Raw genomic sequence first — 19,765 nt, 5'->3', positions numbered from 1 at the left:
ATGTATAACCTCGGCGCTTCGATGTACGCTAATCGATAGCTACCGGTCACGTGACTAAGTTACGACACGGTTAAACGCGCGGGGAAAAGCATAAAATGTTTATTTTTTTTGTGTTTAACGCGCTATAAATCCATTAATAAAAACGGAAATATACTTTAAGTTATATTTTTTAAAGAGGAATTAATAAACAACAAGATAACGTATAAACCAATAAAATCGGATGCTTAGTTTTTGCATAAAATTGAATTTACTACAGTAAGGGGTAAACTACTTAATTTAACTCCTGTAAATATACGCTCCGTTTTGCGAAGCATTCCATCGAATGTCTTAACCAATATTTTGTTTATTTCAGAGTTTACCACTCATTAAATATTTAGCAGACTTTGAAATAGTGTTTAGAAAATATCGTGTCGCGCTCGACACCATTCGTACTTGTGAGAAAAATGTAAAAATCAGATGAATTTCGATGTGTCAAACCTGATGTGACAGACTTAAATCATTGTATATATAGACAGAACATGCCATACGAACCTGTTTGTTTCAATTTTTGTTGAAGGCCTAATTTTTTGGTGAAAACATACATCACTTACATAAATATCGATGCACCGCGCAACACTGATTATAAACACCGTATTTATATTCCGTGTCAAATCCGTGGCACCGCTAACTTCTGCACATGGTTTTAAATGATGTGCTAGAACGAGCCATCGTGAGCTGAATTTATTTACGATAATCTTCTATTTTCAAGGTTACATGTCCCAGAATTGATCTTGAAAATGATGGCATGCTTGCACCGAAAAGGTTCTCCGTGATCGATTGTCTTGCTTTCAAGTACGTGGAGGGCACATGTTTAAGTCTCATAGTTCAATTTATCTATTTTTGTGGTAAAATACAATTATAATTGATAGTTTTTATTTATTGATTTCAGATTTATAATCCGTTTCAATATTAGAAGAAAGATGTCCAGCTACGATTATGGAAAGGTATAAGCAAATGCTGGTGTAAAACTAACCGAAGGAAATAATAAATTTAGTTATGTATAGAGTGTACAAAGTGATGTTGCATCGGTTAAATTTACAGAAATATGACTTTGGTATTTGTGACCAAAACCAAAGATATATACCAAAGATGCTCTCGACTACTTATATCAGAAACAAAGGGGTTACAATTATGAATTGTTTTTGAGACTGTCTATAAAAACTTGTGAGTGCATGTCTCCATAGATAAGTCATTACAGCGCTGTTCGTTGTAAACTGCTATCTTGAAATAATTTTTTTCTAAATGAGCATTTACAAGATTGTCATGAAAGGCACGGCGGCATTGACCATTTGGTGCCTCTATGACAGACGTCGAACTGGTACATGCCGGTTGACGGTCGCCTGGAGATGCCCTGGTATCATCTTTAGCAACGGGAAGAAAACGTCTCTTTTTCTTGTTCTTTGGCTTGTTCAAACATAAATTTGAACGTCTCTTCGTTCTGAAAGAAAAAAGATCAGAATCAAGCGGTGCCAAATAATCATAAAGATGCGGTGCTTTTACGGACATTGTTGAGCAGTGTTAATATTTCTAAAATGTCAGTGTTGAGCGGTGCATACTTGCTAACACGTGTACATGTAAAAATCACAGTTATATTCAATAAAGCATGCCATAATGTGTTGTAAATTGATTCTTCTACCATAAAATACCGTTTAACAAAAAAGTCGTTCATTCCAAGGGTTTAAAATCTGCAAAAATAGGATTCTTCGCGTCATGAAAGTCACTTCTTTCACGACATGCTCAAACTGTTTTTACTATTTTGAAGTTAATAGCGACTCAATTTTGATGCGGTCGACGGCAATTAGATGTAAAATATATACTTCGTTCGATGGAATATCATTTTATTACCAACTTAGCTTCTTTTCTCGTTTTTTTCATTGATGTCTGGACTCACCAAAAAGTCTGCGGCCATGTTTTTGTCAGAAGGATACGGAGCTTTTGACAGAAGTATAAAATTTCGACGGTGAGCGAAATAGTTGTGAAAATCGCCCTATCACCGTGTTATAGGTACGAAACTCACCAGACACGTTTATTGTGCACGAGGCACTTCGGAAAGTGATACGAGTGAACGACTTTATTTTAAGCGTTATTTAGTGCAGGGACGTAACATGTATATATTTATTAACCTTTAAAAGCGATTCTGTATTGAGCTTTGGCAATTTAATAATAACAGACAGTGTTTTGCTGATGTTTGTATCAAGTACAATTTTTTCATTTTTCTCCATCATATTATTGCTGTGTATGTTCTTCTTGGCTTTAATTGTATCACTCTATGAATACATTTTCACCGATAAATCAACCATCGAGCATTAAACGTACGGTCAATAATCAAAATTATATAATATTAAGAGAGGTTACTTTTTTTAGCTTTCTTAATTTGCATAAACAGTAAATCCGCTCCGTTTACCTCCCTTTCAGTCGTTGTTCAGTAATAAATCGGAGCGCCTTTTCGTTTGTTTATTTGCTCGTTATAAAAGATACTGTCCCAAAGAGTAAATTGTCGTAATAGCCATCTACTCTAAAGAAGGGCATACTGTAACGAGTAACCGGTGCATTCGTCAGTGACGAAAAATACTTGTTTCAAACGAAAAGGAGGTATTTACATACGAGCGTGCGCGCAAGCAATCGCTAATGTGAAAACGCCGTGAGTTGGCCGGATTAGCGCATACATCTCAATAATGCGTTCATTTATCTTAATAAAGCCATGTGTCAGACAATTTGATTATATTTAAACAGAAATTCAGTTTTTGACTCGGACATAGCAATCTTTACAGAATTTAATATACAACTGTTTTCACAATGCTTTCACTTGCTTTTTTTTCAGAAGTCGCTCTGATTTGTCTTGAACAAAAAAGGCTGAAAAGGCAACTAGGTTGATTTAAAAACAAAACATTGTTAAATATCTTGAGACCACATTTATGACTCAATCTTGATGAAACCTGTTACTAATATTTATATTAAACTTTACATCAGCTAGAATTTGAGTTAAAAACGTAAACAAACTAGGTCACTAGGTAATTTGTTTTAATAAATAAATATAGAGAACACATTCATGACTTTACATAGATGAGAATGTTTATCTTCACAATATCAAGAAGTAGCTCTAGAATCTCGGTAATGCGCTCGCAGAAATTATGGTACATTGTCAAACAATTAGTTAAGCCTTGGCACCACTTTAGACTCCGAATTTATGTCTAAATCTAAATTGAGGCCGTGTTCAAATCTTCAGGCAAATAAGTAAAAAACTAGGTCATAAAGTCAAATCTTATTAAAACAGTGTTATAACTGTGAATGACACATTTATGGCTTAGCCTTGAAGAAACTTGGAATCTTTATCTGAACAATATTTGTACCGATTTTGATTAGAGTCACGTGAATCCATAAACTTGGTCTACACAATCTTAAAATACAACACAATGTTCCCACTAAATTTTCATGAAAATTGGTGAGCATGTTAACCATCACAATATCTTGTTCCAGTTCAAATCTGGGTGATGTGCGTCAAAACTTGGTCACCTGTAGCCAATGTATAAATCTGGATAACTATTATCCAGCTGTTTATCCTCCATTTAAGGATATCTTTTTTGTAATCGAATGTACAAAAAAAAGATATCTGAACAGGTCCACGTATTAGGTGTTTTTTTGGATAAGATTTAGCCAAGCTAATGTACTTTCGGTTATCTTTATCAGAATACCAATTTTTGGAATGGCGAAAGTTATCCATATTTATACAATTGGTAACTCGTTTGTTTAATTTTCAAGGACGAATGTGACATGGCTGGACAAGGCAAATCTAAAAGGAGAGGGGATGCGTCCGAAAGCAAGGAACGTACGTCAAGAAACCGGAAGGCAAAATCTAGTGCTGGTGCGGAAACGCTGCCACTTCCACCCTGCAAAGTGTGTGGTGGCAAATCATCCGGCTTTCATTTTGGAGTGATCACATGCGAAGCATGCAAGGTAATTATGTTGGCGCCATGTCAAGGCAAGGCTACTTTATGAGTATTGTCTGGTCGGATATTAAGGTTCATGTGTGGGATAAAATTCATTAAAACTTTGCTTTGGTTTTTCTTCATTCAATGTGGTACAATATGGTCAAACTATATATTATTTTAAAGGTAAAGACGGATAGAATAACATAAACACATTTTTGACATTCAATATTTTTTTGCTTTATTCATATTTTTGTTTAAAACCAATACATTTTTACACTTATTTACAAAATCTCAATCTAAAGTTAGGAAGGATATGCACGACCGTAATTTGAATAAATACAAAGCTATATACATATACAAGGTCAAGTTAGCAACATTTCACAGAAAATTATTGTCGGAAAACAACAAATGAGTTATTATTCAACTGCATTTTTTGGATAATTTTCCTAAACAAAGTTCTAAAAATAACTAAACTGAACTACTTTTTAAAATCCAGGTATGGTGGATAATAAGATTCACCATTCTATTTCAAGGGCTTAATAATTTTGCTATAACCAAATGGAAAATTTTAAACCATCTTAAATTGAAAGAAATTGCAGACGACATATAAAATTGTAAATAAATATAAATAAATAGGTTTGGCTGGGTAGAAATCATTGTGACAAGAGGAGATATTGCTCACCAATAACAAGATTTTATGAGTTTTGTGTAGACGACTCTAGAAAGCATAGTTTTACATAGAAATACACAGCTAGGTATCATGGTTTTTTCTTTCTTCCTTCCTGAACAACTACTGTCCTTGTACCGTTTTGAATAATGTGTTCCTTTTGGCAAACCGAATCTTTTTATACACTTGTATATCGATTCCTTCTAGCCATTTTGAAAGCGTGGCACTCGCTGTGCTCCGTAGAAAAACGTGCATTACAAATCGGTCGAAATCACGTTCAGTAGTAAGAAAACGTGGAATGTGTATACACATACCTGAGAAAACACATCATTTTTTGACATTTGGGTCACGACTAGTAAAACAACTGTTAACATTTATCAGGAAGAGATTGCGCTTAATAACAGAGATGATCACGCAGAGATATAATCACTTACCCCATTTTAAATATTTTCCAGCTGAAAATGTTCCCCCACACGTCTGTTTTTAGTGTATTTATGAATCGCCTTTCCACTTGAATAGCGACTTATCACCACCAAAGGATTTGGACGGAGTAACGAAGAAGGTACAGAAAACCAGTCTGAGTGAAAAGGACATTTATTGCAAAATGTCGTAAACTTAAACAAAACATCTAAATTAATCCAATAGATTTATGACAAGTTCCCTTCTACCCTGCTGGGCAAGCAAGAAACCCACCAAACGTGAAACGACGTTTCACGCCCGCCCAGCTGGAAAAAATGGAAGTGCTTATCGGTTCGACATATGGTGTGCCAATACCTGTAATCAAGTTAGTATGGGTAATGTCTGGATCCATCGACTCGGGCTGTGTGTCAAAATCGGAATCGTCGACCAAAAGTGACCTCGGTGACTGAGTAGAGGGAATGTTGACCGTTGTCACCTTGGAACGCACTAACAATGGGCTCCTTTCTGAAACAGTTGTGGCATCGTCAGATTCGTCACCCGAATTCTCGTGAACATTCCGTGTTGACACTGTGTGTCTACGCAGTCTGTTGATTCCAGAGGAACTAGCTCTCACTCCAGGGTTAACTGCGGACGACGCCGGGACAGCTGTCTCTGTAGACTGGATGTCTTGGTGCGCCAACTGTAAGGCGGGAGAAACCAGCGTACGCGTCATTGGTGATGGTTTCGCTTGTTTAGCTGGAGAAGGGGATACCTCGCAGCAAGAGCAGCTTGAAGCTGTTGCCGGCTTCCGTTTGTTCCGAGGCATCTGGAAGTTAATTAAAATTGCATTAATAAACTGACGTGATACCAAGTAAGGCATGCCTGTGGTGTGCACCGCAAGACACTGAAGGCCTTACTGTTTATGATAGGGTGTTACAGCATGGCAGCTCCCCTAACTAAGATACTGACATACAAAAAGGGGAAATCTGCACCATAGCTCCCCTAAATACCATTGCAAACAAATTGGGGTTACTGCTCCGCAGGTCCCATAAATAATAGCCATGGGCAAACAAATTGGGATTCAGCATCGCAGGATCCATAAATAATAGCCACTGGCAAACAAATGGGGATATCTGCACCGCAGGTCCCATAGATGATAACCGCAAGCAAACACATTTGGGTAACTGCACCGCAGGTCCCATAAATATGCCACCGGCAAACAAATGGGGATAACTGTACCGCAGGTCCCCTAACTGATAGCCGCAAAAAAACAATAGGGGTAACTGCATCGCAGGTCCCATAAATAATAGCCACCGGCAAACAAATGGGGATAACTGCATCGCAGGTCCCGACAATGATAGCCATAGGCAAACAAATTGGGGTATCTGCACCGCAGCTCCCATAAATAATAGCCATTGGCAGACAAATCGAATATCTGCACCGCAGGTCCCGTAAATGATAGCCATAAGCAAACAAAGTGGGGTAACTGCACCGCAGGTCCCATAAATAATAGCCACTGGCAAACAAATCGGAATATCTGCACCGCAGGTCCCGTAAATGATAGCCATAAGCAAACAAAGTGGGGTAACTGCACCGCAGGTCCCATAAAAAATAGCCATTGGCAAACAAATCGAATATCTGTACCGCAGGTCCCGACAATGATAGCCATAAGCAAACAAACTAAACCATAGTTCCCAGAAATAAAAGCCACTTGCAAACAAAAGGGAATATCTGCCCCTACGCCCTTAAATCAATTTAATAGACAAGGACGCCCAAATTAATAAGCAGTGGCAAACAACGATGATAAACAAGGGTCAATCCGTCACCTTAAAACGACAGGCAAAATATACTTAGCTTCTATTTGAGAGATTGACGGTGAGCAGCTATAATAGCTGCCCAGATATTCGACAGTAGCTTGAATTGCCCGTCATCAGAAAGGTGGCAGCCATCTGACGCAAAATTCTTGTTCTTTGTTTCCGGAGACCAGAATCCCTTCATCCTCCATAGAAAAGCCTTGTTGGGAAAGCGGGACTTAGGTGTTCTTTTCAATGATGAATTTAACTTGTCCACTCTGGCATTGAACCAATGCAAATCCACTGGGAACCTAGTCCAGATTGTAGGTTCGCAACGATGAAGTACTTGGCAAACAATGACCTTTGCTACTTTAATGTTTGATATTGCTTCATACACAATGTCACTAATTTGTTCTTCGATGGATTCCACCGAAACGTCCTCGTACAAATCGTTAGTACCCACGGGAAGGACCAAAATCTCTGGAGAATAATCCGCAACGAATTCCATTTTCCCGATTAATGACCTAGCTCGAGCTCCTGGAAAACCGCTGAACTGCACAATTGTCCCGAGTTGTAGGCCCAGACGGTAATTAAGTTCATCTTTAGACCGAATGAAATCTTTCAAACGTGAAACAAACGAATGGAATTCGCACGAGACACTAAAATGCACCCAAAGTCAGACTGCAACCGATCATAAACCAACGCAAGCAAGTGAAGCGTTGTTACTTAACAAACGATAACATAAACGATATACCTCGAGTATTTCCACACACACACACACTCACAATTTTATTTTTAAAATATTTTTTATTAATTATATATATATATATATATATATATATATATATATATATATATATATATATATATATATATATAAATGTATTTAGCGGAGGCGGAATGGAGGTACGATAATTTTTCTAGCAACTTTCTGCTAACAGCGTTCTCTAAGACCGAGAGAAGGGCGCTTTGCTTTGTCTGCGAAAGGACGCTAAGCGCGTGGTCACGTGACTCGGACTCCGGCGCCCGATTGGCTGAGCGTTATGCAACATTAGGCAACCTATTGGCACAAGTCCAGTCTGCCCCTCGTCTTTACATAACTTAGAACCAAGTTCGATTCATAAAACCCTTTATGTGTGCATAAAATTTCATTTGTATTGTTTTTCTGGAGCCGATGTGCATCTCACAGAATATCCATCCGACTTCCGTTGTTTTCACTTTCGTTATTTAAAACTCCGTTTAAAAGAATTATTTTTACATTTAGGTTGTTGAAGCGAATTATTATTATATATTATCAATAAAATAGTATATACCGTGATGAATTTAACGGAGTTTGGTATCGATCTTTCTGTCAGTCTGTAAGCGTACTATTTTGTGCGCAATAATACAAGTGCATGTGATTCGACAACAATTGTAAACATTGATGAAATGCTTCTTACAAAGTTAGTTTTTGGAGTGTTTATGGGGTCTGATCATTCAGTTTGCACACATCAACGGAAAGATTACAATTCAATGCATTTGTCATCGTCAACCGTTTGGAATGTCAATTAGGCGATGAGTGAGTTTTTATCATGTTTCTTTCGATTTTATTAATTTAAAAATGGCTGCCCCCATCGTCATGAAATGACATGTGTTCGAGTTTTGATATTTCAAGATATGTAAACTTTGTTTTTTACTATTTAAGCGTAACTTGCCCTCATCGATGTCGATATTATTAACTAGGTATATAATTTTCCGCCGAAATACGTTGAATAAACATCATTCAGATTTTTGAAAATAATGTTTATTTTTGTGTTAAAATCGCTTTGTATTTTGATTGAGAAGGCGATGGTATGAGACGTTGCTGCACATAATTGGTAGCAGTTTGAAGGAAAACCATCCTTTTAAGCAAATATATATACATTTTCAATGTGGCACTCTTCGTTTAGTCAAATTTGAGTTCAATGCTATGAGTCCCACATTTTTCAAACTGCAGCCTCTACATGAACCTTAAAAGCAATGCGATTCTGTATATCTGCAAACAATTATGCCTTAAGTTTATTTATTTACATTAAGAGTTTATTATGTTCTATATTTAACACAGTATCTTATTTGTTTAAGTTGCAGCGTGAATATTGAATCGTCCAGGTCGGTAGAAAAAGCTGAATATAACAACTGGATTTCCAAGCTTTATGCAACATTTTATATAACCTTTCCGAATTGACGATAGCAACACACACATGTGTATTTTCATGTACAATAAAGTTTTATTATTTGTTGCTTAGTAGCAGTAAGTTGCGTGCGTGTTCACATCTGCCGTACACAACTTTATAAAAATGTACTTTTTTCGCCCATTTATGAACATTGTTATCAGACGTTCTTCCGTCGTGCGCTGACGCATAAGCAGACGTACACTTGCCTTGGCAATAACGAGTGCAATGTCGCCGACATACACAAGCGGCTGACGAACTGCTCCGCGTGTCGCCTGCAGAAATGTCACTCACTTGGCATGTCGAAAAGCAGTAAGTGGTAGATAATTCGGAAATACGGGCGTCTGGATAAAATTATAGAGAATTGTTCACATATTTTTATAATAACAGTTTTCCTATTTGTTGTCACGTATTTAAAAATTAAATAGCTCCACATCAGCGAGCAAAACACAAATAATGACGTAGAACCACGATCAAATTACAGTTTTGCTTTTGAATTATCAACATTTGAAAATAATTCAGTTATAAAACGTTGACTATACGAAACGATCTTTTTTGTTAAAATGTGATACAAAACATGAATCAGTTATTTAAAGTATCAAATGCCTTTAAACTACAACAATTCTTTTAGTCAATTTGATAAGGTTTTAGCCGCTTTGCCTAAAAGTCACTGGTTCAAGCTCACTTGGGGACCATTTTTTGCTTCTAAAACTTAAATTCTTCTGATTATAATGGCGCTCTATATTTATGATGGTTAGATCTAGGAATTGAATGCATTTACTGATACACGTGAAGATTGTCAAATTTGTGAACATGTCCCTTTAAAGATTGGAGTCTATGGTATTCTCACAAGCCACAGTAGTTGGAGTTCAATTTGCCGCCATAGAGCTCGACTTATATTACCATATAGATCTATTGAGTATAATAGGATTAACCGTAACACACGTGAAATAATATGTACAGACAGAAGAGGCCAGTACACTTTTACTATACGTCTACATGGTTTAACAAACTGCTCAAAACAAAGGAGAACGCCATCAGTTGTTAGACGTGAATTCACCTGGTATAACACACATGTTATCGCAAACACTTAGATTCATCAGTTGCAAAATCAAACATAGAACAAGCAGACCAAAGAAGCGGTCAGCAAAACACGTGCATGCCATCAGATTGAATAGGTCACATCATTCACAAGCTTAGTACCCCTGACAGTATGTATTAGAGATGCAAACATAATTTTAATGACCCAACAGGTAAGCAGTAAAGAAGAAGTTCAAATGGCTTTTACTAAACACAAGCAAGGAAGCAAGGGTCATCAACGAACGGGAATGGCAAACAAAACCACAAAGCAGACCATCATTAAAGTTACAAACCATATACGCTCATACTTATAATCGGTAAAAGCGCAAAGCAGACCTAAAATCAGACTCACTGTCACTAAAATGAAACATTATACCACAAAACACATCCGCGGTCACTAAATGGATAATCAAGCAACACATCAGATCCACTTTCACTAAAATGGAAACGCTTTAGTAAACCCTCGATAAATGACAAACCAAACCACAAATCTGGCCCGAAGTCACTCTTGTAATGTAATATACAATTAATAGCAACCATTTTAATTTGTTACGATGTGCTTTTAAATGGTCGCTTGTATATACGCGTTTGTAAAGAATAATGTACGATAAGATACATATATTCGCTGTATATAAAATTGACAGCGTTCTTTCCATGCTCAGGTGTCCGCAAAGGCCGTTTCTCCATAGAGACGAGGACGCGCACCATCGTGGAGGCGAAGGCGGTCCTGGTGCAAGATCCCTTCCTCACGATCGCGCCCCGACAACCGGTACCGCCGGAAGAGCATCCCTCGGTTTCCACATCCAACACAAAGACGACAATCGATAATGCACCCTCACCGGCACCATCGCATTCTATAGCCGACAGCATGCCACTTTCTCGTAATCATTAATTAACGAATTTTGTATTTGCATTAAAACACTTAAGGGCAACCGGACATCATTTAGTTGTAAAAAAGTGTTCGCCTCTTGTTGGGAATGTATGCGTGCGGTAATATATATATATCGGATGCATACGTTATGTAAGAGTATTTTGAATGATACTTAAAACAGAAAACCACATAAGTGACGCATAGAATGTTGTTCGTCGCCTTTTGTTGTCGACCGACGACACGACATAGGCCATTGTTATCTGGCACGGTCATTTTATCAATTGAATTTCGAAATCGCAAGTATTGGAACATTTCAACATAACGCCAGTTGTAGTCACATTTTAACCTATATTCACTTTCGGCCACATCGTAAACCACGCCAGTTGTGGTAACATTAACCCCCGCCTGTTGTGGTCACATGAGTCCATGCTAGTTATGGTCACATGAACCCACGCCAGTTGTGGTCACATTAACCCCTGCCATTTGTGGTCACATTAACCCATGACAGTTGTGGTCACATTATCCCATGCCAGTTGTGGTCACATTAACCCCGCCTGTTGTGGTCACATGAACCCATGCTAGTTGTGGTCACATTAACCCATGCCAGTTGTGGTCACATTAACCCATGCCAGATGTGGTCACATTAACCCACGCAAAATGTGGTCACTTTAACCCACGCCAGTTGTGGTCACATTAACCCACGCGAGATGTGGTCACATTAACCCCGCCAGTTGTGGTCACATTAACCCCGCCAGTTGTGGTCACATTAACCCACGCCAGTTGTGGTCACATTAACCCATGCCAGTTGTGGTCACATTAACCCCGCCAGTTGTGGTCACATTAACCCACGCCAGTTGTGGTCACATTAACCCACGCAAAATGTGGTCACATTAACCCACGCCAGTTGTGGTCACATTAACCCACGCGAGATGTGGTCACATTAACCCCGCCAGTTGTGGTCACATTAACCCCGCCAGTTGTGGTCACATTAACCCACGCCAGTTGTGGTCACATTAACCCATGACAGTTGTGGTCACATAAACCCCGCCAGTTGTGGTCACATTAACCCACGCCAGTTGTGGTCACATTAGCCCATGCCAGTTATGGTCACTTTAACCCATGCCAGTTATGGTCACATTAACCCCGCCAGTTGTAGTCACATTATCCCATGCCAGTTGTGGTCACATTAACCCCGCCAGTTGTGGTCACATTAACCCCGTCAGTTGTGGTAACATTAACCCCGCCAGTTGTGGTGACATTATCCCATGCCAGTTGTGGTCACATTATCCCATGCCAGTTGTGGTCACATGAGCCCACGCCAGTTGTGGTCACATTAACCCCGCCAGTTGTGGTCACATTATCCCACGCCAGTTGTGGTCACATGAGCCCACGCCAGTTGTGGTCACATTAACCCAGCCAGTTGTGGTCACATTATCCCATGCCAGTTGTGGTCCCATTAACCCATGCTAGTTGTGGTCACATTAACCAACACCAGATGGGGTCACATTAACCCACGCCAGTTGTGGTCAAATTAACCCACGCCAAATGTGGTCATATTACCCATGCCAGTTGTGGTCAAATTAAACCAGGCCAGTTGTGGTCACATTAACCAACACCAGTTGCGGTCACATTAACCAACACCAGTTGTGGTCAAATCAAACCACGCCTGTTGTGGTAACATTAACCCATGCCAGTTGTGGTCACATTAACCCCGCCAGTTGTGGTAACATTAACCCAGTCCAGTTGTGGTGAAATAAACCCACGCCAGCTGTGGTCACATTAAGCCACACCAGTTGTGGTCATATTAACCAACGACAGTTGTGGTCACATTAACCCACGCCATCTGTGGTCACATGAACCCACGCCAGTTGTGGTCACATAAACCCATGCCAGTTGTGGTAACATTAACCAACGGCAGTTGTGGACATATATACACACACCAGTTGTGGTCACATTAACCCCCGCCAGTTGTGGTCACATTGAGCTACGTCAGTTGTAGTTACATTAATCCACACCAGTTGTTGTCATATTAACCCATGCCAGTTGTGGTCACTTTAACCCCCGCCAGTGGTGGTCACATTAACCCCCACCAGTTGTGGTCACATTGAGCTACGCCAGTTGTGGTCACATTAACCCACACCAGTTGTGGTCGCATGAACCCAGCCCAGTTGTGGTAAAATAAACCCACACCAGCTGTGGTCACATTAAGCCACACTAGTTGTGATCATATTAACCAACGCCAGTTGTGGTCACATTAACACATGCCAGTTGTGGTCACATTAACACCCGCCAGTTGTGGTCACATGAGCCCACGCCAGTTGTGGTCACATTAACCCATGCCAGTTGTGGTCACATTAACCCACATCAGTTGTGGTCACATTAACCCATACTAGTTGTGGTCACATTAACCCCCGCCAGTTGTAGTCACATAAACTCACGCCAGTTGTGGTCACATTAGCCCACGCCAGTTGTGGTCAAATTAACCCCCGCCAATTGTGGTCACATTAACCCACGCCAGTTGTGGTCACATTAACCCATGCTAGTTGTGGTCACATTAACCCCCGCCAGTTGTAGTCACATTAACCCACGCCAGTTGTGGTCACATTAACCCATGCCAGTTGTGTTCACATTAACACACGCCTGTTGTGGTCACATTAACCCATGCCAGTTGTGGTCACATAAACACACGCCTGTTGTGGTCACAATAACACACGCCAGTTGTGGTCACATTAACCCATGCCAGTTGTGGTCACATTAATACCCGCCAGTTGTAGTCACATTAACCCACGCCAGTTGTGGTCACATTAACCCATGCCAGTTGTGGTCACATTAACACACGCCAGTTGTGGTCACATTAACCCATGCCAGTTGTGGTCACATTAACACACGCCTGTTGTGGGCACATTAACCCATGCTAGTTGTGGTCACATTAACCCATGCCAGTTGTGGTCACATTAACCTATGCCAGTTGTGGTCACATTAACCCACGCCAGTTGTGGTCACATTAACCCATGCCAGTTTTGGTCACATTAACCCACGGCAGTTGCGGTCACATTAACCCCGCAAGTTGTGGTCACATTAACCTACACCAGCTGTGGTCACATTAACCCATGCCAGTTGTGGTCACATAAACCATCGCCAGTTGTGGTCACATTAACCCACGCCAGTTGTGGTCACATTAACCCATGCCAGTTGTGGTCACATGAACCCACGCCAGTTGTGGTCACATTAACCCACGCCAGTTGTGGTAACATTAACCCATGCCAGTTGTGGTAACATTAACCCCATGCCAGTTGTGGTCACATTAACCCACGCCAGTTGTGGTCACATTAACCCACGCCAGTTGTGGTAACATGAACCCATGCCAGTTATGGTCACATTTACCCATGCCAGTTGTGGTCACATTAGCCCACGCCAGCTTTGGTCACATTAACCCACGCGAGTTGTGGTCACATTAACCCACGCCAGTTGTGGTAACATGAACCTACGCCTGTTGTGGTCACATTAACCCATGCCATTTGTGGTCACATTAACCCATGACAGTTCTGGTCTCATTATCCCATGCCAGTTGTGGTCACATTAACCCATGCCAGTTGTGGTCACCTTAACCCATGCCAGTTGTGGTCACATTAACCCACGCCAGTTGTGGTCACAGTTACCCACGCAAGTTGCAGTCACATTAATCCACGCCATTTGTGGTCTCATTAACCCACGCCAGTTGTTGTCACATGAACCCACGCAAGTTGTTGTCACATTGACCCACGCCAATTGTGGTAACACCCTTACCTATTTTTTTATATAAAATAACGTGTTCCAAATGTACTCGTCACATTCTTACCATTGTCGGTTATGCTGCCATCTTACTCTTCAATTTTTTCCCTCATTCTTACACTTGGGCATTATAAATCACATAATAACCTCTGATCATTAAAAAAAAAACACATTGATACTTGCTAGACTCTTGTACTTAAGCCTTTTTCAGGGATGTAATTAGAGAGAAGCAAATTGAAGCTTTCTCGTACAAAAGGGCAAAAAGTAACAATGTGACTGACGTAAATACATACAAACGGCTTCATGTATATATTGTTCAAATGTGCAAGTTATGATTAAGACTATAATCTTGCTTTATAGGCAATGTGTTCATATATTATGTCTGCTTTAGCTTCTTCAAAATTATCATATTGTCACTTTAATCCAGCATTGACTTGCTTATGTCCCCACACCACAGCGCTGCAGGCCCTGTTCGAGGAAGACGCCGCCGCATCCAGTGTGTTGTGTGGCCACCAGGCACTTCCGCTCTCTTGTCAGCCGCTTGTTTGCAACGGAGAGTTGGAGATGCTCATTGAGACGATTGTCTCCTGCCAGGATGCCGTTTACCCTGAAATCCGAAAGCATCTCCAGTTCACAAAGGAAATCCACTACATGCAGATGAAAACATATGTAAGCGCTATTTCAATTGTCGGCAGACATTGTTAGTTGTTTTTGCTAATTTGATATACTCATTATTTCACGCGATGTTTGCTGGTGTTGTTATAAATGGCTATTTGATTATACAAACATTTTTATTTGCACAATGAAGAAATAGATTGAAATGACGTACACAGCGCACAATGACGAAGCCATTGTTGACGATAATTGCGATGGTAATAATAGTAAGGAGGAGGAAGAGTATATCAACGGGAACGAATAAGAAGATGACGAATAAAATATTTTATATTAAGATGTGTTAAAAATCTCCTTCAGGAAGATTTCAAATTGAAGAAAGAAGTGTTCCGGGAACTTTTCGGCAGCATTAAGCCAGTGTCAATCGCCGAGTATAAACACATCTTCGCTGAGACGGGCTTAGACCTGGACGACCGCCTCTCGCATTTTAACCAGAAGGGAAAGGCGATGGAAGAGAGCATTAATCAGTTCGCAAACTTCACCAAAATTATACCAGGCTTCAGGAACATATGTCCCTACGATATTTCTCATCTTATGAAAGGTGCGTTACGAATGATGTCATGTATTAAAGTTAATTAACAAAACACGGCAATTATTTCAAAATTGTCTAAACCTTTTTTTCAAGTGAAACATAAATAACACGAGGTGTTATGAATTTAACTATGTAATTGCAAGTTTAAGGAACTGCAATTAGTCCATGATAAAATCAAATAATTGTGGTCCGTGCATAGGCATTTATTGTCACATAATGCATTTGATAATTACATTCAATGGAAACTACACATATGTGCTCGTTTGATTCTATCTGACAAGCATAGATCATATTTAAAGGCCTTTCAGCACAGTTTTAACATTTCATGCTGCTTATTGTTGCAACGTTGAATGTTTAATAGTGATCAAAGTGCAATAAACTTATCACAATTTCCGATTTTCCATTTGTCGCAACCACACCCTTTTTTCAGCGGCACACTTGGAATTCTGGATGTTTGGTAACTACATGCTTTATAGCAAAGAGCTGTCCCTCGCCATCAGCTGGGACGGCAGCCACAACGCCACCAAGGAGGACATGGCCAAGTTCTTCAACATCGACTGGATCGAGCCGATGTTTGCTTACACGGACACTCTACAGAGGCTCGAGCTCTCTATCGAGGAAATTGCTTTACTCAGGGCCATCGTTCTTACGTTCACTGGTAGGTCCCAATCCTCCGGTTGCAGTTGCTTAAATACCGTTAGCGCTAGATGGCATGTCAAGAGTTTTCAATCCAGTTAAAATGTAGTGAACATTTCCGGCGACAAGTGCTTCTGGATACTTATATTCTGTGTGTAGTCATTTTAGCAAGGAATACGATTTTTTCTTTAGCCAACATTTCTGGTGAAAACATTTCTTAATTTCGAAATTAACTCAAGATAAATTACAACACTCTCTTTTTCGAAGAATCAATAGGTGTAGATAGGTCTACACTTTCCTTACTAGGGACCAAAGCTGCGCAATCATTTACACAACAGTCGCTAGAACATCACACATTTTTTATCATATTAGACAAAATAATAATGATATTAACGAATTTAACGCTATGTGATTTATAAATGTGGAGGTCGACATATGTTTTCAAACTTTTTAACATATAATAACCCAAATTCTGTAGTCAGAGTTAGCATTATAATATAATTGAATGAAGGTGTTTAGAAATGATGTGTGGTGCTCGTTCTTAGATTGTAAAAAAACAACAACCACAAACATTTGATCCGTTTTTGTACAACTGTTGACTTCCTAACCTGATGCGCGTGATGTTATTCGGAATTTGTGAGATGGTATTTTGTCTCGTTCCACATGACATTGTTTTCCCAACTATTTATTCGAGTGTTCAGGTTTTAAAGCAACCACCGACTAGATAAGTAAATAGAACATAGTGCCATGATATGTTGATGCACATTACACAGAATAAAAGAACATTAATGAGATTAAATGCAGCCGTAAATGTCCACTTTCGTTCACAGTTGATAAATAATTTATTTGATTTGCAATTCAACATTTATTACATGTGCATTTTAAATTGTTTTACTGAAGAGTTTTTTAACAAATATGATGAAAGTTTTATTGACATCTTAACAAATCATTCGTTAAAATGATTCAATACAACTTTTATGTATAGCGTTGCTATTAATAACAATGCATATCATTTAGTCCATCATTTCAGATAGATGCGAATTAAAAAACGCGGATCAAATTAGTGCATTGCAAGAGAAATACTTGGACTGCTTGCGATATCTGTTGTCCAAGACGTACGAAAATCCGAACACTCGCCTCTACAAACTCATCGATCGTCTGCTTGCTATTCGAGACCTCTCGCACATTAACGTCAAGGTCAATCAGGAGTTCCTTGAAGAATGGGGTTTCGTTATAGATGACTATCCGCTGTGGAAAGAAATGTTATCATTTAAAGATATATAGAGTGCATTACGTTACGTGTACATGTTTTGTTGAAATGTCGAATGCGCTAACAAAGCCCCGTTGTTGAAAACTCCACAGCTTATCGTACTCGCGACGTCACCACCCATTTTATAACACAGGCATGAGACCTCGCTAAAACATACGAAGCATATAGTATGACGACCAAAAATGGAAATGTGTAGAACAGTTCTGGATTAGAATTGACATCCTCTGCTCACACATTCAACTGAATATGAGCCTATCTTATGGTCTAATTGGTAGATCATAGCTGCAAGTTTTGCTACCAACAGGTGTCGCTTATAAACAAACTGAACATGATTTTGTGCTTTATTTGATAAAATGTTCTATTTGAGCCGCATTCTGTGGAAAGAGGGTCGAATGCATGTGCGTAAAATGTCGTCCATATTAGCCTGTACAGCTTGTACTAGATTTTGGCTAAGAACAGACTTTCTGTAAACGAAATATATCATATAAGCGAAAAGCAACACCTTAACCCCCTTTTCACAGAGCACGGCCCATTTTACTTAAGCGTCGGACGCTTAAATTCACTTTTGCTCAATTCGCCATCATGTCGTACATGACGTAGTTTAGTACATACACTCATGTCTGCATCAATTACAAATGTTTACCCATTTGATTAAGGGAAAACACAGACGTTTTCATTTCAATTGTATATGCTTATGTACTTGTTATTAAGCAAAAAAGCAACTGTCGGTACTTCTACTTGAATATTCAAGTGCACGCATTTTTTTCCACAAACATGTAAACCCCACTCTGTTGTTAGTACCTGAAGTATAATGTACTATATAATATAATGCATATGTTATTATGTTTGACTATCGCTTTTTATAAGAATAAAACAAATTGTTTGTTTCAACTAACATGTTAAAGACTGGGTATGAAGGTCAGGCTTACGTTGGATTCGGTATGGTGTCTTTCCATGTACGTAGTGGAGTCATTAAGCTTTGCTCTTGTCCGTCCATACGTTAGTCAATAAACTAGTGTTGTGAATTTATCATTCATTTCTGTGTGGATCTGTCACAAAATTTAACAGGTGTATTATCTGAAAGTGTACATAATCATGAAGAAGTGAATTTTGGCTGAATAATGACAATTTTTTCCACAACACAATATATAGTCCCAATTAGTGTTTATGCCTCCAGATCGAATGATCAGAGGGTATATATTTTGCCTGTCTATCGGTCTGTCATTGTGAGTGTGCGTCTGTTCCTAAACTTGAAACTCCACATGCGCATGCATCTCATTGAGATCTACAATCAAATATGGTTTGAGGTCACTAGGTCAAAGGTCAAGGTCGCTGAGACCTTTACATTTAAAATATAAAATTGTTTCTTAAATAACTGCCGTGCGGCTTTAAAGCGCAGAAGGGGGCATTGTGTTTCACAAACACAGCTTTTGTTTTTAAATTCTATTAACTACTGGGTTATGTTAGCTCATCCTTTTACAGTTGAATAGGAAAGGAAGTTTAGCTTCAAAATGGTTGGCATAATTATTACAAGTATTATATTTTTTTCTATAATGGAAAATATAGCCTATGTTTTCAATTTGTCTTTAACCTGTAGGTGGATGTTGCTGGAACTTTCACACTTGATTGCCCTTCTGTGTTTATGATCTTAATAATTGATAATTAGGCTGAACAAGGTGTAGCAGAATAGTGGCCCTTTTTCTGTTTTCCTATAAAGTTATACTCGCCCCTTTGGTGCAAAAAGGTACCATGTGACATTGAAATTAGACGGCACATGATACATTTTTGCACTAGTAGGGCGATATGTTGCTCAAAAGTTATGTCATTTCAAGTCCTGTAACTGTTTGGCGAATATTGCTCGAATATCAACAGCTGAGCGGGTAGATAGTCGTTATGGAACCAATTTTTACTTGTTTG

At 39.3% G+C, this 19,765-nt stretch overlaps 1 protein-coding gene across 5 annotated transcripts in view; it reads left to right on the top strand.

The window, feature by feature from the left end:
* LOC127834541 (vitamin D3 receptor-like) overlaps positions 1-18,878 on the top strand; it is a 22,909-nt gene extending 4,031 nt beyond the window's left edge. Inside the window, exons 2-10 of one of the 5 annotated variants that reach the window (XM_052360472.1) lie at positions 749-831; positions 929-983; positions 3,799-3,993; positions 9,181-9,328; positions 10,759-10,977; positions 15,196-15,407; positions 15,711-15,951; positions 16,373-16,600; positions 17,609-18,878. In XM_052360472.1, coding sequence (XP_052216432.1) covers positions 785-831; positions 929-983; positions 3,799-3,993; positions 9,181-9,328; positions 10,759-10,977; positions 15,196-15,407; positions 15,711-15,951; positions 16,373-16,600; positions 17,609-17,862 — 1,599 coding nt within the window. In that variant the 5' untranslated portion in view covers positions 749-784 and the 3' untranslated portion in view covers positions 17,863-18,878. Of the gene's footprint in view, positions 1-748; positions 832-928; positions 984-2,024; positions 2,044-3,798; positions 3,994-9,180; positions 9,329-10,758; positions 10,978-15,195; positions 15,408-15,710; positions 15,952-16,372; positions 16,601-17,608 lie in introns of those variants that run through there. The other 4 variants (XM_052360483.1, XM_052360505.1, XM_052360516.1 and 1 more) reach the window with 4 other exon arrangements.
* The last annotated feature ends 887 nt before the right edge of the window (positions 18,879-19,765 follow it).

Source organism: Dreissena polymorpha, chromosome 1 (assembly GCF_020536995.1).
Source record: "Dreissena polymorpha isolate Duluth1 chromosome 1, UMN_Dpol_1.0, whole genome shotgun sequence".
Taxonomy (NCBI): Eukaryota; Metazoa; Mollusca; class Bivalvia; order Myida; family Dreissenidae; genus Dreissena; species Dreissena polymorpha.
This window is presented reverse-complemented; position numbering and strand designations above follow the sequence as displayed.